This window comes from Brachyistius frenatus, unplaced genomic scaffold (genome assembly GCF_029030835.1).
Source record: "Brachyistius frenatus isolate BFR_SWC_R1_liver_20210118 unplaced genomic scaffold, ASM2903083v1 Contig_56, whole genome shotgun sequence".
In the NCBI taxonomy this organism is placed as follows: Eukaryota; Metazoa; Chordata; class Actinopteri; family Embiotocidae; genus Brachyistius; species Brachyistius frenatus.
The window spans coordinates 37,862-62,600 of record NW_027210655.1 but is presented as its reverse complement, the minus strand read 5'-3'; the positions used below and the strand labels follow the sequence as shown (position 1 = coordinate 62,600).

The following is a 24,739-nucleotide window of genomic DNA, read 5'->3' as shown; positions in this document are numbered from 1 at the left end:
TTAAATTTAAACTGCGGTTTTGTAAGTGTTTAAAGTAGTAAAAAAAAAAAAAAAAAAGATTTTGTGCGTGTTTTTAATAAACTTAACAGCTCTTTGGACTGAATTGAAGTGCAGGAAAATTCTTACAATGATCATTTCTTTTCATATTTTTTGTTCCCAGTCCCGAATCCCGGCTTCGAGAGGGAGATGACGTGCAGGACGTGGGGTCAGTACAACTTCGAGACCTTCGACGGCCTCTACTTCTTCTTCCCCGGCCGATGCGCGTACACTCTACTGAGGGACTGCGAGGACGCCGCCCAGCCCGGCATCATCGTCCAGGTCAGTCCGGACTGAAATAAATCCCCCCGACTTGAAGCCAGCCCAGAAGTTTTCCGGTCCGACGCCTGCTTCCAGTCGAGGAGCGATTTTGGACTCGACGGGCCTCGTGCTCCGAAAACACACACACACACACACACACTCTCTCTCTCTCTCTCTCTCCCTCTCTCCTCTCTGAGGTTCAGTCTCAGCCCGAGGAAAAGATTTGCTCTGAAGATTAGTGAAAGCTATCTGGTTATTAGAGTCAATTACCATTAAATACTGCAATTTACCCACTATGCCTTGAAAGCATCGGCAACAGACCGGGACATTGTTCCCCTGAAAAAGGCAGCAGATAGTGTATCTGTGTTGTGGGAAAACCGAAGCAAACGGGGAGCGCAAAACAGATCCGAACAATTTATGATTATTGATTGAACGTTGACATCGGCATCAAAAAATTAAAGGAGGATTTGATGAAGAAGACAATATAAAAACGCCACGCTGAAAAAACTACCATAAAATGACCAAAAAGAGGTGTTTCTTTTAAGTTCAAGTTACAGCATTTAGTGAACTAAAAAGTGATAATCAATTTCCATAAGAGGATTTATTTATTTATTTATTTTTTTGTCGTCTTAAGTCCTCAAAATTTTAAATCTAAAATTTGGTCTCCGCCAAGAACAGGCAGTTTTGCGTCTGTCGCTTCAAGGCGCGTTGATATTAATGGCGTCTTTTTTCCGAGCCAATCACAGGTTTTTCTCGGGTCTTGTAGTTCGCTCGCTCAGCGACCGATTGGTGTTTTTTAATTTCTACAACGTTGGAAACTTTAACAAGTAATCAGTCTCAAGTCATTTGGTTCCTCCTGAATCTTTAATAAGGCAGCGATTAACATCAACTTACGTTGCAAAAAAAAAAAGGCAAAAAAATGTTATTCTCCGGTCAGTAGTTTTATAGAGAAGTTAGAAAATGGTAAAATGATGTGCCAGCGCTCTTTTTGTTTTTAAAAGAAAATCCGATGGATCGGAGGAACGCTTCGACAGCCAAGAGTTCTCTCGCTTGTAAAAATTGCTGTTTAGCAGTCTGGTGTGAAGTCTTATACGTCAGATTGTTCTTGAACGCAGCAGCAGGGAAAAGTGTTATCAATTCAGAAAAACTCAAAAATACGTATTTATTCGCTATAAGTTGAGGTTTTTTGGGGGGAATTTAAGTTAGTGGAATAAAAAAGATGAAAAAAAAAGTTTTACAGTCAAGAAACGAAGGCAGGTGAATGTTACACTTCAGGCTGATTTATTTCATGAATTTCATGAATGGTGTTTTAAGTCTACGTTGCATCTTTCTGTTTTGCAGGTCCACAATGACCCGAACTGTAGCTCCGCCCCCTACACCTGCCAACGATCCGTCAGTCTCTTCCTGCCGTGGGACGGCGAGGTCCGGCTGCACGCCGCCAACGTGACCTTCAAAGGCCAAAGGTCAGCGGCATTTTCCCTGCTCGCTCTTCGTAACGTTTTATCTGACGTCCTCGCGGGAGGAAAAAAAAGAAAAAAAAAAGGCGTCGTCTTCAAACACTCACCGTCTCCGTCTCCGTCTCCAGTCTGCAGCTGCCTCACCACATCCACGACCTGCAGCTGGAGCACATCTCGCAGTACGTGCTGGTGACGCAGCAGCACGGCTTCACGCTGGCCTGGGAGGGACGCAGCGGCTCCGTCTACATCAAACTCAGCCCGGAGTTCGTGGGCAGGACGTGCGGCCTGTGCGGCAACTTCAACGCCGACGTCCAGGACGACCTGAAGACGAGCTACGGTGAGAGCGTCGGTGACGGGGCGGCCAAGCGGGGATTTTGCGGCCCGAGACGATCGAACCGTCGGAGCGGAACAAAGAGGCCCTCGTGGATCGTTTTTTAATTTTTTTTTTATCTCAAACAAACCGTGTACCCGACCGGTTTCTTGTCTTTATGTTCATCGACGACCTTCCAACAAAATCGAAAGAAGAAGACGAACAATTTGAAAATGCATCGAGAAAAAGTTGCACTCGTTTGTTTCTTGCATTTAAAAGGTTGCGGTTCTCCCGGTTTTTGCCGTGTCCCTGAATGCACCGGTTTAACAGAAAAAGCTATTCGATTGTTTAACGCAAAGAAATACGTACTGAAATGAACTGAAACCGGTCGCTGCCTGAATAATATCGAAATAAAAGCATATCGAATGCCTTGAAAAATAGTCAACTGTCATGTGAAGCCTCAATCAATCAATCAACCAATCAATCAATCAATCAATCAATCAATCAATCAATCAATCAATCAATCAATCAAACGGACAAACAAACAAACTATATTTTCCTACATTTTGGTGCAGTTCAAAGAGCTTTACAGATGATTGACAGGCCAATAATAAGTTGTAGACCAGAAAAATTAAATAAATGTGAGAACAAATTAAAAAAACACGATTAAAAACAAATTTTAGGAAAACGAGACAGTTTGAGACCGACGCACGCAAGATGATAGCGACAAAAAGAAACGAAGATAGAAAAAAAAGAAGCTAAAATGACAATAAGAGCGGTAAAATAGACGGAGGTAAGAACCAGAAAACTAAAAACGAGTATAAAAATTAGGACACGATCAGAAGAAAGAGGAATTAAAAGTATGCAAAAGTAACTAAACGGATGATAAGAGGTGTGGAAGGCTGAAGACGTCGGGTTTTCAATTTAGCTAGTTTGTAGTTGGAAAAAAAGCCCGACCGCAGTAAAGACGGACGCTTTTCTCTCGTCTCTCGTCTCTCGTCTCTCAGGCGTGCTGACCCACGAGATAGAAATGTTCGGGAACAGCTGGGTGGAGACGGATCCACACGGGGAACGATGTCCCGCGGTGACTTCCGGCTTCCCGTCGCCGTGCGCCGCCGTCGAAGCTCACGTCCTGCTGGTAAGACGTCGGACCCCCCCCCCCCCCCAAAAAAAAAAAACCCACACCAACGGCAAACGAAAGGACTTTGAGCGGGAAAAGAAACTTTTCCCTTTTCTTTGTGTGCTTGTAGAAAGCGGAGGAGGTGTGCGCCACGCTGCTGGATCCGCCGTTTCAGAGCTGCCACGACTTCGTCAGCCCGCTGTCCTACATGGCCAGCTGCTCCAACGACCTCTGCACGTAAGAGCCACTGATTACGATCTGACGCCTTCATTTCGTCCCGATGAAAAGTCAAAACGCGTCGGGAAAAAAAAAAACAACCAAAAAACCCCCAGAAGGGTTAAATATGTAAATATGGTTGTGAAACCACCTTTTTCGAGAGATCTCGTCATAATTCATTGGCAAAAATTGTGTGCCGAGAGTTCCCGGCAAGCGTCCTATGTCTGGTGGGATTTTTATTTAAGGTGGCGTTAGATGAAGGTGGAGCTAAAAAAAAAAAAAAAAAAAAAAAAAAATCATCACCATCATTTCAAATTCAATTTTGTGCACCTGATCAGTTCATGTTGTTTTTCTTTTTTTCGAGAGACTAGAGAGCATTTCACTTCCCTCCATGTGCCCCCCCCCCCCCCCCCCCCCCTCACCCCCTCCCGACTCGGCAGGAGGCAGGAAATCGGAGACGTTACAGGTATAAGGAGGGCTGCATCCTCTCCGGGCTCCCGTCCAGTATTTTATACTGGGAACTAGGAGGAGGGAAGCTCAAAGGTGCGGGTGTTGCTGTTGTTTTCTTTTGTTGACCAGATTCGGGTACCTGGTCAGGGTGCCTCCTGGGCGCCTTCCACTGGAGGGTTTCCCGGCAAGCCCGACAGTGTAAAAGTGCACGTTTTACACTTTTGGTTTTTCATTTTTAATTATTTTTTGTGTGTGTGTTTTTTTTTGCCTTTCCGTCCACAGAAGACGACCGTGTGCACTTCTTGTTACTCTCCGGTCTCAAATAAGATCCCACTCAGATCACCACTAGAAAAGACACTCAGTTGTGTCTTTCGGTGGCTCAGGTCCATGATCCCGAACGTGCCCCCCCCCCCCCCACCCCCTCCTCCTCCGCTTCTGGGTAACATTAGCCCCCCCCCCCCCCCCCCCCTCCTCCCCGGCAATCTGCTCCTACAACTAAGGACAAACCAGTTTCCTGTGTTTCGGAATCAAATTGGACTTTATGAGGCGATTCAACGTCGCCGCCGCACTCGCAACAAACGTTTTCCAGCCGAAGTGTTTTTTTTGTTTTTGATATGTGCAACCCAGTCTGGAAGCTGGATCGACAGTTATTTACTGATCAGTACCCGGCTCCGTAGCCACGCCTCTCCTGGCTCCGCTCAAAGAGTCCTTCTCTGTGGTTTTTTTTTTTTTTACTCTGTTGAAGGTCGGGTCCCAGCGGCGATGTGGTATGCCAGGTGTTCGCCGAGTACGCCCGGGCCTGCGCCCACGCCGACCACCCACTGCACGACTGGAGGCAGCGCATTCCTCAGTGTGGTACGGGGTTGTTGTTGTTGTTTTTTCCAGGTGTTTTTTGAACCCGGTTGCCACACAGAGGACAAAAAAAATAAAAAAAATAAAGAAAAGCTGCACGGTTCGGTTCTCCGGGGAACGTGGACACGTATTATTTTAAAGAAACAACAACCCGTAGACACACTGGTCTCATGATTATTGGTTAACTTGCAGAAAGACGCAGAGACCACGAAAGAATACAAAATTCGAGCATCTTAGGCCATTTAATGTAAAACTGGCCTTCATCTGTCTATCAAACATATTGCCTATTAAAATCATATCTGCATTTAACTGCGGAACAGTTGACTTACAGGGTAACGGAGGCTCGCTAGAAGGCACAAAATGAATGAATGCTAAATATTTTCAATAATGTATATGATCACATGAGCTACTAAAATAATGTTTTTTATCAGTATGGCCGAGGACTTGACGTGTGGTAAAGAACCGTTAACTAACGGTTGCCGTTGTAGAACAGACAAGCTAAAGGGCATTCGACTGTCCACTGCAGAAGACCTTACGGAAGATTGTGGAACAGAAATGATCAACAGGATCAAAATAAGTACAAAAAAATGAGTACAACATTTTTCAGTATTTGATTTATTTATCTATTTTGTTTTTAAAAAAAATTGTCCAAATCCCATTATTTTAGATAAATACAATTTTAGGTACCTGATTTCGCAAGTGTTTGGAAATTTGCAAACAAAACAAAACAAAAAACACTTTATTGATCATATTTTTGGTGTATTTTGAGGACGTGACTTAATTAAAAATGTAATCACATCATAACACGTAATTCAACTGAACTCGTGAACTATATTGTTTCAAACAACCTCCAAACCGGCTTTTTTTTTTTTTTTTTTTTTTTTTTTGATGTGTCTGATTTGCCCGCTCCAAATTGCGCGCGGCGTGTCTTGAACGCCTTTGACATGTATGTTGCGTGTTATTTCTGCGACCAGCGAAGCAGTGTCCTCTGGGACTGCAGTACAGGGAATGCATCAGCTGCTGCCCGGCGTCCTGCAACCTGGAGCGAACGTGCATCGACAGCAAGCTGGCATGCCTGGATGGATGCTACTGTCCCGAGGGTGAGTTCCTACCCACATTCAATAGCCATCTTGTTTGTTCTGCTGCGAACACTTCAGATTGGATCCTATATTGTGGTATCTGTTCCCCTGTACATCTACTGTATTCTACTTCCTGCAATTCTGTCTTGTGCTATGACCTTGAAACAAACCGCCTATAACTCCTCAGTTTGATTTGATTTATTTTGCACAAATACAAAAATAAAAACACAAGATTTTTACAAAATCGCCAAAAAAAAGTGGTCTTATTTGAAGCCTCCTAAAAGTTAAAAGTTTACAGTTATAGAAAATATATAATTTACATGCAGAAACGATGTCGCTACATAAAACAATAAAGTCAATATAAAAGCAAAAAGATACGAGTACGGCGACGGATGAGCGTGAGTAAATATTGCAGTTACGAAACAGCAGTTGATTTTGTTTTTTTAAGCACCTTTTCAAGCATTTAATAGAGGAGCAGCTGTTTGTCAGATGGGAGTTGACTTCTAATCCTTCAGAAAAAAAAAAAATCCTCCATCTTCCATCTGAATCGTGACGTTTCTGATCCGAATCGCTAATCGCCCGTGCGACCGCGTCACCCGTCCCCCCCCCCCAGGTCTGATCTACGAGGACGGAGGCTGCGTGACGCCGTCCGACTGTCCCTGCGAGTACCGCGGCATGTTTTACCCGTCGGGACAGACGCTGCAGGAGGAATGCAATAACTGGTGAGTTGGTTGTTTACCTCTCTCGTGCAAACAGCTTTGGTTCGGATAATGTTTAGCCCGTAAAAATGTGTGGAGGACGACGACCGGCTTTTGTGATTCAAGATTTTAAATTAAAATAGCATCTCCACGTCAAGACCAATCTCGCTTTCCCATAAAACCGTCTTTTGTCCTTTAGATGGACACGTGCGATGTGAGACCATCTTGTATTACATTTCATTACCATGCATTAAAAAAAAAAAGAAAAAAAAAAAGAAGATATTTTTCTGCAGTCCTTTTAATCTTCTCAGATCTGACCACCTGGGCTCGGTGCGTCCAGCTCCTGTCAGTGATCCTGCTGATTAGCTCAGACCTTTCATGTTCCCAGAGCCACCTGTGGACGTCTCTGCTTTCTGTTTCAGCACATGCGTGGGTGGAGTGTGGAACTGCACCGACTACAGCTGCCCAGGTTGGTGCGCCTTCCCTCCGTGGGCGGTTGAACGTTTGACTCCCGACTGTTTCAGCAGAACACATTCAGCGACACGTGCGGATGTTAAAACTCTTCGGGTTCCTCCTTTAAGACATTTAGAAAGGAATAACCATCGTAGCGGAGGTCGCTGGCGAGTGCGGTGCCAGGAGATGCTTTCTAGTTTGGAAAGAAAGGAGGAGAGACAAAGCAAAGAATCGTAATAAACGGCGAGGAAAACAGGTTTTTCAGGTCACAGAAGGCTGAAGGACACGAGGAGAAGAATACGTCGTGATTTAAACAAGTTCCCGGTGAGCGTGCGAGGAAAAAAAAGGAAGCTTCCTGTTCAGGGCCAAGAGAAAAGGAGGCGCCCTCGATAAGAGAGAGCCTCCTAGTCAGGACCAAAGGAAGGTTTTACTATTTAGAGATCATGGAAAGACCGAATCTTTTAAGGAACAAGGACAAGAAGTGGGGTAGCTCTCTTGGTTAGGGAGGAAGCGAACCAGCAAGGAAACCAGGAAGGAAAAAAAAACACGTCTATTTTGGGAGCAAAATTTCATGATCGAAGATTTGGAGGTTTTAACTCGATAAATCTGGCAACGTTTATTTAGAAGTTACTTACAGTTACAGTTCATGTTACACGAGAAGTTAAGACGGAAGTTAAGGGGTCTGCGATCTACCCGGTAGATCTACTGGTTGAAGCCCCCCCCCCCCCCCTCCCCACACCCTCCTTCCCCGGTCTTGTGTCTGAGTGCAGGAAATGACATGAAAATAAATATCCCCCTTTCTACAGGCGAGTGCTCGGTGACGGGCGACATGTATTTCCAATCCTTCGACGGGCGGATCTACACCTTCCCCGCGACGTGCCAGTACGTCCTCGCCAAAAGTCGCAACTCGGGGAAGTTCACGGTCACCATCCAGAACGCCCCCTGTGGACCTGTGAGTGAACGTTCATCTGTGTCACTATCCTCTCGTTCAGTTGGGACCTTTTGTTGTTGTTGTTGTTGTTGTTGTTGTTGTTGGAGTTGTCTCGGCCTTCGAAACAAACGTCCAGGAAAACGGCACAAAACTCCTCCCGCTTTAAGCCTCCGCGGTCAAACCCTTTGCGCCGGTTTCGGCTTACAGGTTGGTGCAATTTGTCCGTCGTGTAGATCATATCATAATTGTAGTGCTCAATAATCCCCCCCCCCCCCCCCCCGCTGAGTCGCAGGATCATTTTTATTTTTGTTCAAGAGCCACGCCGCGACTGCTCGGGTAGATAACGGACACGGAGGGCGACTAAAAGACTTGAGAGCCTCTTCTCTCTCTCTCTCTCTCTCTCTCTCTCTCCAAGCCTCCAGTTTCCCAGCAGGCTTTGAACTGCTCAGCAATCAGGAGGGGGGAGGGGGGGTGGGGGAGATATAAGATGTCCGCACTCATCAGACCAGAGGCCCAAGACCTCTAACAGCCAAGTGAACAGGATTACCTTATCTGGCCTGACTGACAGAGCTGTGCGCGGCTTTGTAGTGAAGAGGGAGGCGAGAGGGGGAGGGGGGAGGGGGGGGGGGTCGGACAGAGAGAAGGTTATGCAAAAACGGGAGTTGAACGATGGGAAGAGGAGGAGGCGGGGGAGGTGGTGGGTGGAGGTGGGTGCTAAAACCTCTCGGCTATGGGGCTCTGCCACTCATGAAAGGGACGATTCATAGAGGCAGATCGTTTACTGTCAGTGACGCGCGGCCTTCCTTACTTTAAAAATACACACAAAAAAACACAACAACCCGGGTGATGTAGCCTTTAACCGGCCGGCGTCGACAAACTCCACCAGCTGCTTCCACGCCATTCCCACTTCGCCGGCCCCCGACCGTTCAGATGGATCTGTCATTAAACAGTCGAGGTTCATCCGACGTGACAGTTGATTCGGTAGATTCCCAGCGTGTGTCTCTCGATTTATCTCACCATGACGAAAGGAAAAAAAAAATGATTCGTACAATCGCCGCTCAAACCAGACGGTCGTTAAATATCACCGTAACATCGGCGCTCATTTATTTGGCTTCGCAAGCAACGCGAGAGATATAAAAACCTAATGGGCAGGTTACGGTGAAGTCCTTTCTGTTGTAAGCGACCCTCAAACGGGTAATTGTCCTCGAGTCGGTTGTGTGTTGTTTGGTGTAATACGCAATACAGCCTGTAGAGGCCACTAGAGGGTTTTTTTTTTTTTTAGACTTTTCATCAGGTTGAAGTCTTAATTTTAAAGATTTATCAAGGATTCAAGCATTTTGTGTTGTTTTTTTTCCACCACTGCAGATTTACAATCTGATAAAAATGCCCGAAAGCCCTCACAGTTCCCTCTGGGCCACGGGGGGTGGGGTGGTGTGGGGGGTGGTGTGGGGGGTGAGGGGGCTAAAACTGTGTGTTTTTTTTCCATGCCTCTTTTGTTGTTTCCCCTCAATTTCTTCCCATCATCTCGAGCTCATTGTGTCGCCCCGCTTTATCGAGCCATCTCGTCTCGATTGCAGAATTTAGACGGTGCCTGCATCCAATCGGTCAACCTGGTCGTTGACGAGGACCCGAGGACGGAGATCACACTGAGTCACGTGGGAGAGGTCTTCATGGCCGGACAGTACCGCATCTCCCTGCCCTACTCCGACGGTGAACCTCCTCGTCTTTTTTTTTATCTCGCCTCTCCGACATTGTTCGCGCGCGGACTTCTTTTTTTCAACGAGGATTGAATGACAGCTCGGTGCTATTGAGCGAAACAAATTACATTGTGTCGCGCAAAAAAAACAACAACAAAAAAAACCCCGCCTTCCCCCCTCTGGGAATTACCCCCCTTTTTTTTACACCAGCCGTGTTTTTCACGATCGGGTCGACGGCCTTTTGTTTGTTTTATGCGAGACTGTGTGAGAACGATCTGTTACTTGGTGCCTCGATGAATAGAAATCACTTATGGTACCTCATGTTCTGTTCCAGATTCGGACAAAGCGCTTTACATCCTGACTCCATTTATATAGTTCTCCCAAACAACGTGTTATTCAATCAATCAGTTCTTCCTTATGTAGGTCATTTCCCGTACAGGTGCAATACAAACTGCCTATAATGCAGTTTAGACGTGAAGAAAAACTGAAATGAACCCCAAAAATATTGATCGATTTATCAGTTGCAGTCCTGCAGAACATTAATCAGTGGAACTTTTCATGATCAATTGTAGAAGCCTTTATCAAGTTAATATTTATGAGTTTCACCACCTGTCAATCAATCAGACACGCCGACAAACAAACCGCTGTTTGAGGCCTAATATATAATTAACGACGGGATTTTTTTCAGATGGACCGCCAGAAAACGAATTAGAAGGAGGGACTTTAGCGAAAGACCCCATAAAAACACTTATTGACTTTGTATTTTATGAGAGAAGTTGAATGGGAGTCTGTGGGAGTCAGAGGCTTTCTGGAGCAAACCTCTAGTGGCCCTCGGTGGTATTGCACTTTAAAAGCACTTCCGCATTAGCCTTCTTTTTTTAGACTCGGAAACTACATCCGCTTTTATATACAGTCTATTATCAAGAATAAAGAAAGTAGTTAACAAACATGGGTTCACATTACGTAAATATAAATTAAATGATATATTTTTTTGTATACATAAGTACCAAAGTAAATTGTTTTTGGGGCCTTTTTTGTAGTACACCATCGAGATCAGGAGGAAAATAATCAAGGAAAGGTTGTCAGATATTATCAAGTATATTGTCATTACCCTTTCATGTAGTACTGAGGTGTACGCCGGCACTTCTTCTCAAAGCGTAACTCAACACCACCAGGCTGAAAAGCTGCGTCGCTGGTGGGCGTGTCCACAAGTGATGTCACAGCGCACCCAGCGGTGCACTTTGACGTTAAACCACCGGGGGTCGGCAAAAACAAGATTTTAACAAGTGTTGCGTTACTCTTTCAAAGGTCCGCTATTATTGCTGCGGACTAAAGTTTTTGATCAACAGGCTCTTTGTATCATATGCATGAGTATGAGTATGCTAACACGCTAATCAGGAGGTGGCGCTAATGTGCCAAAGTGACGCAGCACTAGATTGAGACTTTGGACGTAAACATTTCAAACATTCATCAAAAGCTTTTCAAACCGCTCCACCTCGATGCCTAAAACGTCCTCGTCTCCGCTCTCCCGCAGACGTCTTCCACATCCAGGAGCTGTCGTCCATGTTCCTCCAGGTGCGGACGGCGTTCGGCCTGCGGCTCGCGTACAGCTGGAAGGAGTTCCGCCTCTACCTGCAGGCCGGCGAGCCGTGGGAGGACGCCACGGTGGGGCTGTGCGGCACCTTCAACGGCAACATTCAAGATGACTTCCTGTAAGTGTGCGCCGGCCGATGTCCGACCCCCGTCCCGCTGACCCCGCCTCCGACAATGAAAAAAAAAAAGAAAAAAAAAAGAAGTGGTGGTGGTGGTGGGGGGGGGGGATGCAGGGAAGGGGAAGGCGATGGCGAAGTGCTCTCTCTCTCTCTCACACACTCTGGCTCTGTAATGCAACACTGGTCGGCCGGCTCGGCATCAAACGCCTCGCTCTCTTGATCAGCTCTTTTAGGCGGGCCAGATGAGCGCCCAACTGGACACGCCACTTCAACAAGGAATTTACTGTTAGCGGAATAGGGGGCTCCACTGTACCGTATCGTAACGGCCGACCATAAAGGGCGGATGTTGTCTAACAGCTGTAAATGGATATACATCACAGTCGGGAGACCCGGAGTGGTTCGAAAAAACTGGAACTCGCTGCGCCCGAAGACTCGGTTAAAGCGACGACAACATTTTCCTTTGTTGTGTATTTTTTGTCTTCGTCTTTTGGTGCGACGCGCTGACTTCTGTTGGGTCGTTTTACTCGCTTTAAGACGGCAATATTCACCTTTTTTTTTTTCGCGGCCAAAACAAAAGAATGCATTTGTCTTAAAGGCCCCGTGTTATAATTTTATTTGCAGTCTTTATGTCCACATATTTTTGTGGTTTTAAGCACCATTTCAATGTAGTTTTACATCTTCCCTCTTCAGCTTCTGTCCAGAACAGCTTCTTTTGTGTCTGTATCTTTAAGATGCTTTGATATCAGTGACCCTCTCTTCTGATTGGCTGATTCTTCTCTGAATGATGCACGCTCAGGCCAATCACAGTTTTTTTGTTGTTTTTTTGTCTGGTCTTAGAGCTTCCTAGCTCCGGCACAGAACGACCACTCCATGTTTCCTTCCACGTAAAAGGTTGGACAGTGGGCTGTGCTGAGGGCGGAGCTTGAGTTTGTGACATCACAAACATGTGGAAGTCCGAACAGCTCGTCCAAACGCTGAAAACAGGCTGTGGACTGAGTATTTTGAAAGCTTTGTTTTTTTCCTTTGCGATTTCTAATCTGGATACGCTGCTCGTGTTAACGTTCGCTCAGCCACTCTGAACGGGCGGACCAATCAGCGACCAAGGGTCGGTGGTTACGCGCGTTGGTCCCGCCCCTCCTTCGCTGTGATTGGACGGCTGGGTAAAAAGTGACCGCGTTTAACATTTTTAAACTCTCCCGAAAACCCCGGACGCGAACGCTACCATTAAAAACTGAGATTTGAGCTCCACCTGAACTGAAACAACAACGATTTTATTCGGACAATGAAATAGGAAGTAGCATCCGTTATGTTTAATTAAAAAAAAAAAAAAAAAATGTTTTATAGCTGCCAGCATACACACATTTATTCTTTCAAAGTAAAAGTGTTTGCAGCAACAATTAAAATTTTTTTTTTTTTTAAATACCCAGAATGAAAAAAACAAAATGAGCTTTTTTCTGTCTCTCCACGTTGTTGTAATGAATCTGCACTCTCGTTTTTTTTCCGCAGCTCCCCGTCAGGAATGATAGAAAGCACCCCACATCTGTTCGGAAACGCCTGGAGGGTCTCGTCAGCCTGTTCGTCCAGTCTGAGCACGCCTCAGCTCGACCCCTGTGACACTCACCAGCAGGCCGGTCAGTTTTTCCTCTTCCTCCTTTTTCTTTTCTTTTTTTTTTTTCCTGTTTTAGAAGTAAAAAACTTAAAGATTCACAATGTTGTATTTTTATGTTCATGTGTTTTGGGGATTTTACACCATCGACTGTAAACATTTTAGATATTTAGTGTGTTAATATCAGGTGAAAATGTAAAAGCCTGTTATTTATGATTTAGTAATTGTAATAGCGATACGACAATAAATATGCAAATGCCCTTCTTTTTGCTTTTTTAGAGCCACGTTGAAAATATGGATGAGTTTAGTCTCAATTTGTATTTCTACATTTTGTACGACCCCACAACTGTGGGGTCAGTCCTATAAACGTGACATTCACTGAGGGCTGGAGCTAGATTGGATCAGTGGGAGGGACACGCTGCCTGTGATTGGTTGATAGGTTGCGGGAGGGTTAAGATTAGAGTAAAGGATAGAGTAAAGGATCAGTTGACTGATAATGAAACGACCAATCACGGCAGGATAGAGTTAAAAGCGTGTGTCCCTCCGGCTGATCCAATCTAGCACCAACCCTGAGTGAGCGATCAAAGTTAATGCGTTGGTCGGATAAATGCTACGCGACGGACCGATGACGTTATCGTCGGTTGGCCGAACGCCGTGGCTTCCTGTAGGTGTTTCAAAGTAAAAGCCCTCACTTCAAAGTAAAAGCCCTGCAACGTATCATACACAACCCGACGATTTGTTCGTTTTTTTTTTTTGCGGTTTCTTGTTTGCAGACAGGTAATTTATTCCTGTTATCCACAGAATTCAGACATTCTTCAGATATAATTGCACATCAAACATTTATTTTTAGACGCACATGGTTGCGTCTGGATTTTTTTTTTTTGCTCAACCTTGTCAACAAACGAACTCCTCGATAAAAGTCAGTCTAATGTGATATTTTAGCATCGTCGGCACGTTTTCCGTGTGCCGTAACGCCGACCTGCTCCTCCCCCTCCCTCTCGCTCAGTGACCTACGCCTCGGAGATGTGCGACGTGCTGAATCAGGACCTGTTCTCCGCCTGCCACGAGTACCTCAGCCCGACCCCCTTCCACCTGCAGTGCCGCTCGGACACCTGCAAGTGCGGCACGCCCTGCCTCTGCTCGGCGCTGGCCCACTACGCTCGCCACTGCCGCCGATTCTCCGTCATCGTGGACTTTCGATCGCACGTGTCCGACTGCGGTGAGTTTTCACCGCTTTTCCTTCTTCTAGCGTTTAATTAGAAAAATCCAAATATTTCATTCACGGTTGATTTGCAGAACATCAGCGGTGAGCTTTTAGGACATTCTGGCGTTTAGCTTCAACTCGTTATGCAATTTAAATCGCCTAAATTTGTGAGGTTTTATGGTACCAAAGTTTAATTCGGACAAAGTGAAACAGTTTGAACTCTTTTATTAAAAAAAAAAAACTGTCTTTATCTCACTTTGCCCATGAAAATTCATTAAAAAAAACACTTAAGTTTAATGTTGCATTTGATTCAAATCATCTGGCTAGCAAAGATGTGATAAGATAGTTAAAGACCCCCTTTTTTTTGGAAGTTTTTAACCTTGTTAACATGTTCATGTGATGTTTTTTCTTTTTATATGTCCTGCAAGACATATCATGAGTGCAATAAGCAGTCAACTGCATGGCTGAGTATTTGCTCTTTGGAACTGCAGGGTACCAATGATAGTTTAAAAACACAGAGTCAGACAGTCAGGGCTTCAGACGTCACATACTGAAGGAACCAATCCCGTCAACCTGTGGGCGGAGCAACGGGAGGATGGGCGGGGATAGAGGCGGGGACTATATGCACATTCATAGAGCCGCACGTTCTGAATGAAGGCAAAGGAGTTACATCTCATCCACTTTAAGGCGTTTGAGGATTTTTTTTTTTTCTTGGAAAAATGTAATTTGAATAACCAGGCATGAGTTTTAAGGGTTTTAATAAATGTCAGGAGAGATATTGTAATGAAAAAGTTAATGTGATGCAGCTGCGGGGCTCTAACAGAGATTAGCGATTTGACTGCAAGTGCTGTGATGGAAGATAATTATTTGAAATGACAACCCACTCTCTACCTGTAAGCGTATTTAACTTTGATTTTTTTTAATTTTTTTTTTTAAATGTACTTTTACATGTGAACCACACACTTAAAGAAGTGCAGAACACCGAGTGGAACTAAGGAAGAGAAAAACATCAAACAAGACTGAAATGAACATATTAGTTTAAAATATTAGAGTTATTGTTGGTGGCATTCATGAGAATTTGACCTATTATAGTATAGCGTATTCAAATATTAAGATCAAATTAATACATTATGAATTTATTGATTTCAGCGATCCACAAAACGGAAAAAAATCTTCAGTTTTCTACTTCAATATTTCCTTTTTTAGTCAATAAGTAGAGATTTTGGTGACATTTAAATCAGTGCAGTTATATTTTCATCCTTTTTTTTAGATGAACGGCAGTATAATGAAATTCTTCATGTTTTATTTGGTCGATATTGCACAAAAGAAACAAAACCGTCACAGATGCAACAGAACGTACAGACAACATCAAACATGAGACAAAGACATATTTATGGGAGGTAACCAGAGGTTAGAGGTGGTCGTCTACGTCAGCTGGAGAGCTGTGTGTGTTTGAGAACTCAAGGCTTTGTAATGTCATTGAAGTGTGAATCCATTTTTCTGCAGAAATATCTATTGTAGCATTAAAAAAGAAAAAGAAAAGAAATTTGGTCGAACTTCGGCGGCCCTCGGCTCCGAATCGCGACGCTAACGAGCGGACGTGATTCTCCATCTTTCCCCTGCAGCCGTCGGCTGTCCCGCCACCATGCACTACGGCACCTGCGTGTCCTCCTGCCAGCGCCGTTGCTCCTCCCTCTCCGTCCCGCAGCACTGCGGCGAGGAGTGCGAGGAGGGCTGCGTCTGCCCCCAGGGCTCCTTCTACAACCACCGAACACACACCTGCGTGCACAGGTAAGGCCAAAGAGGGGGCGGGGCTTCCAAGTAAATCCAGACAAAAAAAACAACAACAAAAAGAACTCCCGATGCAACCGCTGCTCCGTTTCAATCACGTTAAAATATTTTATTTTCTCTGCTGTATTCGGACGATAACATTGTTGCGTGGGTATTTTAGCGGTACGTTCAGGAGACGGTGGGGAGTCGTCGTCGCCGCCGAAGCTCGTGGAGCTCGTGGAGCTCGCGAAAACGGCTAGCGGGGCTGCGAGTGACTCCACCAAAACAAATCCTCTCAAAGTGATATTTGTATCTGCTCTGAAGTTTAGGTCAGCCTTTTAAGTGGAAAGCCTCGTATCTCTCCCGCAGACGTTACAGAGCCAGAGGACCTCTGTAATTGCGCTCTCCCTTTCAGCCTTGCTCTGCCCTGGAAGACATGCAGCTTAATTCCTCTTAAATGTCCCAGGTTTTTTACATCCTAGCGCAGCGCAGCGCCTTACTTACCATGCGATCGAGTTACGTCGAAGAATTCGCCGTGAAACCCCCCTTTCATTCCCACTCGGGGCCGGGGACAGATATCTGATAACCAGTGAGCAAGAATTTGTAGTACAGAGGCCCGATGTGTGGCGCTGGCCTATATGTTACAAAGGCTTTTGGCCTCGGCTAAACACTTTTAACACACCGTAGATCCACTTTTATTTTCTGGGATTTTGTTGTCTGGAGAATTTACTCATTTTTTTTTTTTTAAGGAAGCTTGGTTAAACACTGATTTCCCTGAAGCCTCCTATCTTTCCCAATATCTGCTTACCGGTAATGCTCTGTTTAAGGTAACGCTAAACCCTCTTTAACATAATTCTTTACAGGAACTGAGCAGTGTGTGCTTTACATCACTCAAAAAGACCGATGGGTAATTTAGGGTTTCAGGATGTGTCTGGAGATTAATTCGTCACACGAACAAACAACTGCTGCGTCGGCAAAATTAGTTCCTATTTATTGTTACTAGTAAAAAAAAGTAATTCATTCACCAGTCGCTGCAGTTACGCTGTTTCCATGACTAAGGTTCCTCCGTAAAAGTGGACGTAGAGTCCGGCTCTGAAAAATGAGACCTATGCAGCAGCGTCTTAAGCTGCAATACCACCGAGTGCCACTAGAGGTCGACTCCAAAAAGCCACCGGCTCCATAGACTCCCATTCAACTTCTCTCATCAAATACAAAGTCAATAAGTGATTTTATGGTGTCTTTTGCTAAAGTCCCTCCTTCCTATTAGTTTTATGGAGGTCCATCTTAAAATAATCCCGTCATTAATGAGAAAATAAGATTCAAAAAGAGGGCGTGTCTGTTTGATTGACAGGTCTGTGGTGCAGTCAGGTTACAGCTTTCGGTTGCTGTACGCAGAATTTCATGCGTGATCTCAGCTGGTTTCGTTTGTATTTGTGTGTGCGCGCGTTTGCTTTTGTTTACGGTTGTGTTTTTCTTGTTTTTTGTCAGGAGCGAGTGTCCCTGCAGTTTCCTCGGAGCGGATTACGAACCCGGAGATGTGATCATGACGTCAGCAGGTGTTCAGTAAGATCCTCCTCAAACTCCGTCTCTGTCCACAAAACATTTCCACATCTTAAAAAGACAAATCCAGTTTTTGTTCCTTTTTATTTACACTTTCTGTGATGATTATTAATGATGATCAAAATAAATTTTTCACTGACTTAACCCTTAAAGCCCACTACTCTGGATTGAATTCTGCTTAAACTCGTCATTGCATAAATATGAAACATCACAAATGAGTGTGACCACATTTTCGTAATGAAAAATCTCTTAAAAATAATGTTTAAAAAGATGCTTTTCATAGAAATCATTAAAAAGTTGTGGTTAAAAGATGTAACTTAATAAAACAATGACACATATTTCACTAAGCACGCAGGTTGTTGTTTTTTTAAATTTCTGAGTCATAGAATATCCCACAAAAATGGTTTAGATATTGTCAGATTTTAGACAAATCTCCTCTACAAAAATATGGAAATATATCTCTACTGACAGTATTTAATTCAGTTCAGTTAGCACCTGTAGCTCAGTCAGTTAAGATTCATACATTACTGTGGATGAGAAGCTCCATCCAGGACTTTGGTATCAGGACAGAGACAGAAAGTTTCCGTTTAGCTGCGTGTCAAATGTCCTCTTGTTTTCTCAATAAAAGGGCTCTCTGGGTACATTAGGCTCCGCCTCCTGTCAATCAATCCTGTAGCAACTGTGATGACGGAAGACCTCTTGTGTTCCCCTGCAGGCTCTGTCTGAACGGTAAACTGGTGTCCCAAACGGCCGACGCAGGTAAGTCGTCCACGTCCGGATGTTTTACCGATTTCCCTTTTCTGCGATTTTTTTTTTTTTTCCCGCTCCGCCGCAGACATCAAGATGTGTTCGATTTCTCCGTCACTTCTAGCAGACCGGTTGTGTCCTGCGGGTCAGCTCTACCACAACTGCTCAGAGGGGGAGGACGGCCTCCTGACGGGAAGGGGCGTGGCCTGCGAGCGCACCTGCGAGTCCTACCTGCTCAACCTCACCTGCTCCACGCACGAGCCCTGCGTGGCCGGATGCGCCTGCCCCGCCGGGTGAGTGACGGCTTCTACGAAGTCATCTTGTCCGGGCGCTGAGTAGTCGCGTCCCCGTTAATGTGGAATCATTTCATGTGCCTTTTTTTTTTTTTTTTTTTTTTTTTGTGAGCGATGTACAACGAATCTTTACAATTAAAACAAAAAAAATGTAAAATGTAATGTTTCAAAATGAAACGCTGCACTGCCAACTATCCCCTGACCACAATTAGAACAGAAACGATCTTGAAATCAAAAATATTAACTGAAAGTTGGAGGTTGAGTTCATTTGAGATTTAGAGCCTTTTTTTTCACACCTCAAAACCTGAATTAATGTCCGAAGCATCGTTCTTGTTTTAGTTGCACTGAATTTGATCCACTTTGTTTTGGTTTCACGCTGCAATTTCGCGAGCGCATTTAAAAAACTTTTTCTCTCGTACTCGACCCTGATTGGTTTTCCGACGAGCGTGCATCTGTCGCCGGCGTGTTGTCTTTTCTGTTTGAGTGGAGAAAAATGAATGAACAGATTCATTTCCTTGCCGCTATGTTTTCGTTATCAGCTATACGTTTCTGCATTTTTAAGCGTTTTTCAAGCTGAATTTTGATTTTGTCGTTGGACCAAGTTACAGTTAAATACTCTCCTCCTCTTTATGTAGCTCGTTCTTACTTCTTTTCTTTTTATGTCTTTTTGTTTTTCCGTTGTTTGTCGAGCGACGATACGTCACCACATGAATTTAACACGTGCAACAACTCGTGATGGGACCACACACACACACGTGATTGTTCATTTTAATGGTGACGTTATAAACATGGTTCGTACATGTGATCACCCGTGTCCCACGTGGAAAACATGTGAAACAAAACGTGTTTTATCTGAAAGGGATTTACTGTATTTGCTCTGGACCTTTGAAACTGTTGTTCAGTTTGGTTCGAACCAAAAAATTCTCCTTCTTGTGGACCAAAACAAGGAGAATTTTTATTTGGGACCAAACTAAAAAGTCCGAAAGTCCGACCCAAACACGGCAGCTGTGAAAGCACCTTAAATCTCCGGAAAGTTTTGATGTAAAAAAATGTCCGCACGTTGTCATATCACCTGTCATCTTAGCGATATCGTACAAACGCCCCGATCCCTCGCTCATGCTGACGGGGCCCTCGAGGTTGAACCGTTGTTGTTTACTGTTTGTAACCGGAGACTTTTGTGAAAGGAAGATTGCAGGTTTGACTCCTCGCAGCAGAGGGAGGAAAGTTCTGTCCCAAATGATAATGTGATACCGAATGTGGAAGACGGCTGCCCGAACGCAGACCGTATCCGTCCTTGGTCGGCTGCTTGGTATGAAGCTTGTCTGCCTGTATGAGGGTGAATCGGGTTGAGTCTTGCGAAGGAGCGGGACCTTTCTCTGGAGAAGTAAAGGTTAAGTAATGAGTGTGCCGTGTGGTGAAATCTAAAGCTGTGAGTGCGCCGAGCTGGAGCTGAGGTCAGCGGCAGGCTGGGCGGCAGACCGGTTAAAGACTCTCTGAAAATGTCACACAAGCCAGGAGTGATCCTCCGGCTCTCCTCCCACCGCTGCAGGAGGATGATGGAGGGAGGGAGGGAGGGGGGGGGGACAAATTCCCCTACCTGGTAACGCCGCTCGCTGCATTCGGCATAATTAATTTCTGTGCAGTCGGCGTTTTCCTGCGCACGGTAAAGTAAATATTCTCCCCACTAAATTGTTCAAAACACTTGAATTGAAAGGGTGTTTTTGCGCGTGGAGGCTTTCAGACACGGCTGGCCTTTCTCTTCTGTTGATTGTAGAGATATGAGGCTTAGACTCAGCCCCGCACGCCGGCATTTTCATTTCAACTTTTAAAAATGCAGGAGCACCAGAGTTCATGAGAACGGCACGAAAATAATCAACTGGTTCCGACCCAGCGATCTGATTGGTCAGCGAAACGTTTTCGACGTGCTCAAATCATCATGACGTCACACACTGCTCATCATTAGTACATATCGCTCCGCATTCTCAATGGGAATATAGAATTAGAATACAATTTCATATAATATGTAATATAATGTTGTTTTTACTTATTATAGGTTCATTAAATGACCCATTTGGTGAAGTCGGGTCTTTTTTGGTGCTTTTTTTGCCGCTCCGACCTCCCGTACCGTAACACCACGGATAGTCGCGCGTTTAAAATCCTAGCGGCGGCTAGCTGGACGGTTAACGCACGACACGGTGCTAAAATCTTTGCGGATATCTTAGTTCCAACCAGACTGAGCTAGCTGAGCAGTTTGGTGTTTCTACGTGCTGCATTTATTCAGTTTGAGAAACCGTCTCTAGAAAAGCAAATAAAACGGACTGGAAGTCGTCTCTGTTGCTAGGGCGGTTGCTAAGGGTCGACCTACTTCCTGGAGTGATAAACATTGCGCACGTTACTTAAGAGTCTACCGGCGCGTTTTCCAGTTCTTAGTCTTTCCCCGTGTGTTGCCATGGAAACGGAGATCGTTCATATCCGATTGTTGTCCCCGTGGCCACTGTACATGTTCTACTTTACATTGTTTTAATTGCAAAACCTTCCAGCACTGCCGGGTCGGAGAAACTAAAAATTGTTCAAGTTGGTTTGAGTTTAAAGACATTTTCTCCCGGCTTGCGTGGTGATGTTTTGAGATTCAAAGACGTAAGAGGCATTTAAATGTCTTTTGACATGACAAAAAAAAACAACAACAAAAAAAACTCTGCAGGAGATCAAAAGTCCTTAAAAGCAGCAGATGAGGTGCACAGACATAATGGAGTAGATTGCAGTCACCCGATCCCTCTAATCCTCTCTGGCTGACGTCCTGAATGGAGGGTTAAGTGCTCTCATTCTGTGACATCAACCAGGAGTCATGCTGATAACAATATGCACAGGCAGGGGTTACTTTAAACACGTCCTACCTTATGACACCTTTGTACAGATTATAAAGCCGACCGACGGCGGCTCTACTCCTGAAAACCGGAAGATTGTTTTTCCCTGTTTTTGGCACTTGGACGCTGATACATACTTAGTGTATAATTCATATTTTTGTAACCTTTTTTTGACGTAACTGCAGAATTTACAGGAAAAAGAAGCAAAAAAACCAACAAGAAAAATATCTCTGAATCAAAACTCAAAGACGAGTTTATTAATAAACAGTTAATTAGTTGAAGTTATAACGTGCATATTAGATAACATGCGATTGGATTATTTTAGCTTCAGATCCCGTAAAATAACCAAGGACCCAATCTGTGAAAGAACAGCAACTACTGGAAGTTCTTATCGATCGCGAATTGATTGACAGGTCTATTTATACAGTAAAAATGATCGACAACTGAACCGAAGCTTTTTAGGTTTTCTGATCCTTTCAGGAGTTTTAATTCTTGTCTGTCAATCGGAGCCCGACCAATACTGATCTGAACCATCAAAAAAAAAAATCCAATAATATTTTTTTTAAATATATAAAAAAAACAAAAATCAGTTTTAATTAGGAAAACTTAAATTTGGTTACAAAAGAACTGTGACAACGTGCAGTGAGACGGTTGAAAATAAGCTTGTCAGTGCTCTCTGGTGGATAAACCTCCGAATGGCCGCACCGAACAACCTCAAACACAACTTTGGTATTTTTGTTTTGACCACTGTGTGTTTCTAAAAATATATCTGCGATTTACAAAACTACACCGATAACATTGGCCATGTCGAAATGTAAATATCACATGGTTAATGGCTTTATTTGTATTATACTGTATATATATATATATATATATATCATGCATGGTATAAGAAAATATAAATAGGACAAAATAGGACACATTTGAGGACACGTTGTTTGTTGTGTTTAATGAAACACTTAATTTGCATTTACTGAGGAGGAACACTTTTTTTGGTAGAGGAAAAAAATGCGAGGTTTAACAAAAATCCCTTGAAGAGAATTAACAACAAAACAAAAAAAATACTCAAAAACTTTAAATTATAGTTGATTTTCAGCCATAAATTGCATTTGTATGTTAAAAAAAATAAAAAATAAAAAAGCACTCAAGTGAGGCATATACATCCTTCTGTCAGGCTCGGTCTATAAACAGTTTGTGTTTTCTGCCCGTTGCTCAGCGCACTATTTCGTCCAACATCCGGAGACACGATGACACAGAGGAAAAAGGTCGGCGAGGTTCAGAGATGCCTCGCCGTCACCGCTGCTGACCTCACCGCCGTGATTCATACGTTCCCCCCGTTCGCCACGTAAAAAGCATTTTTGCCCTTTAAGGTGGCAACGACCCCGCAAGCTCGACCGGAGTGCCGGTCGTGGTGTGGGTGTTTTAATAACGTCCCGAAACCTGATAAGTGTGTGATGTAATTTGGTGGTAAATATGGACACAAAGAGATCTCATTCAGCCTGGACACGCTCCCCGATGACAGCTGTTATTAAGTGCAGCGACGGGGAGACGGTTTAAAGGCTCGCTGGGTGATCAACTGACGAGTCATGACATGAGTCGGATTTGTAGAAGGTTGTTTTTCCACAGTGTTTTTCTGGTCCTCAGACTGACTCTCGTTGTGGCTCTGAACAGATCAGGTTGGAAATAAACAGCACGGTTTAAAAGAAGCTTAATACATTTTATATTATTTTATACAGATTTGGGGTTGAGTACTGAACTGTGACTCTTTTAGAGCACAAACCAAATTGCCGGGTGAGACATTCAGGGGACATCTGTAAATTGGAGCATCTACAGGCCTGCAGGCGTTTAGGGACCCTTGGTAAACTGTACTGTCTGATGAGAGCTTGCACATAGGGTAGTTAGGGAACATCTGTAAATTGTATAGTCTAGTGATAGCTTACATGTGAGGCGTTCAGGGGACATCTGTAAATTGTAGCATCTTCCAATAGTTTATTTTTTAGCCTTTCAGGGGAAATCTGTTAATTGTAGAAACAGAAAACAATCTGGGTTACACTCTCCCCCTCTAATCTGCATGGAAACTACAGGTTTGTACCAAAATGTGTATCGAAAGAATTATCATTCAGGAACTGTTATTTTTGGAACAATACCTCTTTACATATTTTGAAAACTCGCTTATCTATTTTTTTTTCTTTTTAAATCAATATTGAGTTCATTTTTCTTGTCTGCATCCGCAACAGAAGCAGGAAGTTATAGTCATTAAAACCTGATGGAAACAGTTTGCCATCCTGTATCTGCAACGACATGGTTTCCCCCCTCGGAAACAGACAGCAGATGATAACCAGCTGCCTCTGCTGTCGTTTTTAATACCACACTTAGATGATTATCATGAAAACAAGAAAAAAATAAAATAAAATCCCAACTCAAAGTCAACTGCAAGGTATTCATCTGCAGCAGGACTTAAAAAACCTCTAATGGGAAATAATTAGCCGAGGAGCTGACAGAAGAAACCATTGTGTTTTCATTCACAATGGCACACTTTGTTTATGATCAAAATGTAGACCATTCATTCGTTCCTTCTGTGTCAATTAGTGCAGCTGAACTCGTATGAACCTGGACTTTCAGGTGCAAAGCAGAAGCACGCAGCACACTGGAATTCGTTTTTAGTTCACAGCGCGTTACACGCGGCGGCAAAAACAATCCGCCGTGTGCGCGGTTTCAAGCCACGATGGAAAGATTTTTTTGGTGACGTCTTAGATGTAGTTTGGAAGGTGATGGAGATTTTCAACCGCGTCGACTTTTGAAGCATCGACACTTGGAAGAACATTTTATGGGGAACAGTTATTTAAAAATGGCAAAAATCGAAAAAAAAGAAAATGGCAAGAAGAACTTTGCAGCCGTCTCAAACGGAAAACGTAAATCTCATTAAAACATGTCATCGTTACCAGCCTGAGCGCAGCACAAAGGTCAGTGTGTGCCCAACTTAGATCTGGCACTTTGCCTCTGGCTCTGGAAGCTGGACGGTTTCTATTTCACAGTTCCAACACAGAAATAAAACAGGAAGAAGTTTAAAAGAAAAGCGTTTATATTTCAGAATAAAATGCACATCACCTCATATTTCTTTTACAGTTTTACTATTTTCTTCATTTAGGGATTTAAATCAGTTTTCTAGCTGCACCTAAGAGCAACGCTTGTATGTGGTTTATCCACCGATTGTACGAGAAACAAGTCATTTATGAAGCTCCTCCTTGCAAAAGACTGACACGTGTTGCGCTTTTCCACTACAGATAAGGAAATTTAGTCGTCACAACAGCTTCAGAATACACCTCAGAAAGATAGATACACAGAAAGGAAAAATAACGAATATGCATCCAATAAAAAAAAGGATACATAAAACTAATAAAAAAAGAAAAAAAAAAAAGATAT

General features: G+C 43.9%; 1 protein-coding gene across 1 annotated transcript in view; it reads left to right on the top strand.

Annotated features, from left to right (window-relative positions):
• otog (otogelin) overlaps positions 1–24,739 on the top strand; it is a 63,972-nt gene that overhangs the window by 2,164 nt on the left and 37,069 nt on the right. Inside the window, exons 3-20 of the mRNA XM_069705466.1 lie at positions 161–318; positions 1,639–1,760; positions 1,883–2,091; positions 3,072–3,202; positions 3,315–3,421; positions 4,596–4,705; positions 5,677–5,802; positions 6,395–6,503; positions 6,902–6,948; positions 7,739–7,884; positions 9,441–9,573; positions 11,095–11,272; positions 12,779–12,903; positions 13,885–14,097; positions 15,708–15,873; positions 17,341–17,415; positions 18,128–18,171; positions 18,284–18,452. Coding sequence (XP_069561567.1) covers positions 187–318; positions 1,639–1,760; positions 1,883–2,091; positions 3,072–3,202; positions 3,315–3,421; positions 4,596–4,705; positions 5,677–5,802; positions 6,395–6,503; positions 6,902–6,948; positions 7,739–7,884; positions 9,441–9,573; positions 11,095–11,272; positions 12,779–12,903; positions 13,885–14,097; positions 15,708–15,873; positions 17,341–17,415; positions 18,128–18,171; positions 18,284–18,452 — 2,342 coding nt within the window. The 5' untranslated portion in view covers positions 161–186. The remainder of the gene's footprint in view (positions 1–160; positions 319–1,638; positions 1,761–1,882; positions 2,092–3,071; positions 3,203–3,314; positions 3,422–4,595; positions 4,706–5,676; positions 5,803–6,394; positions 6,504–6,901; positions 6,949–7,738; positions 7,885–9,440; positions 9,574–11,094; positions 11,273–12,778; positions 12,904–13,884; positions 14,098–15,707; positions 15,874–17,340; positions 17,416–18,127; positions 18,172–18,283; positions 18,453–24,739) is intronic.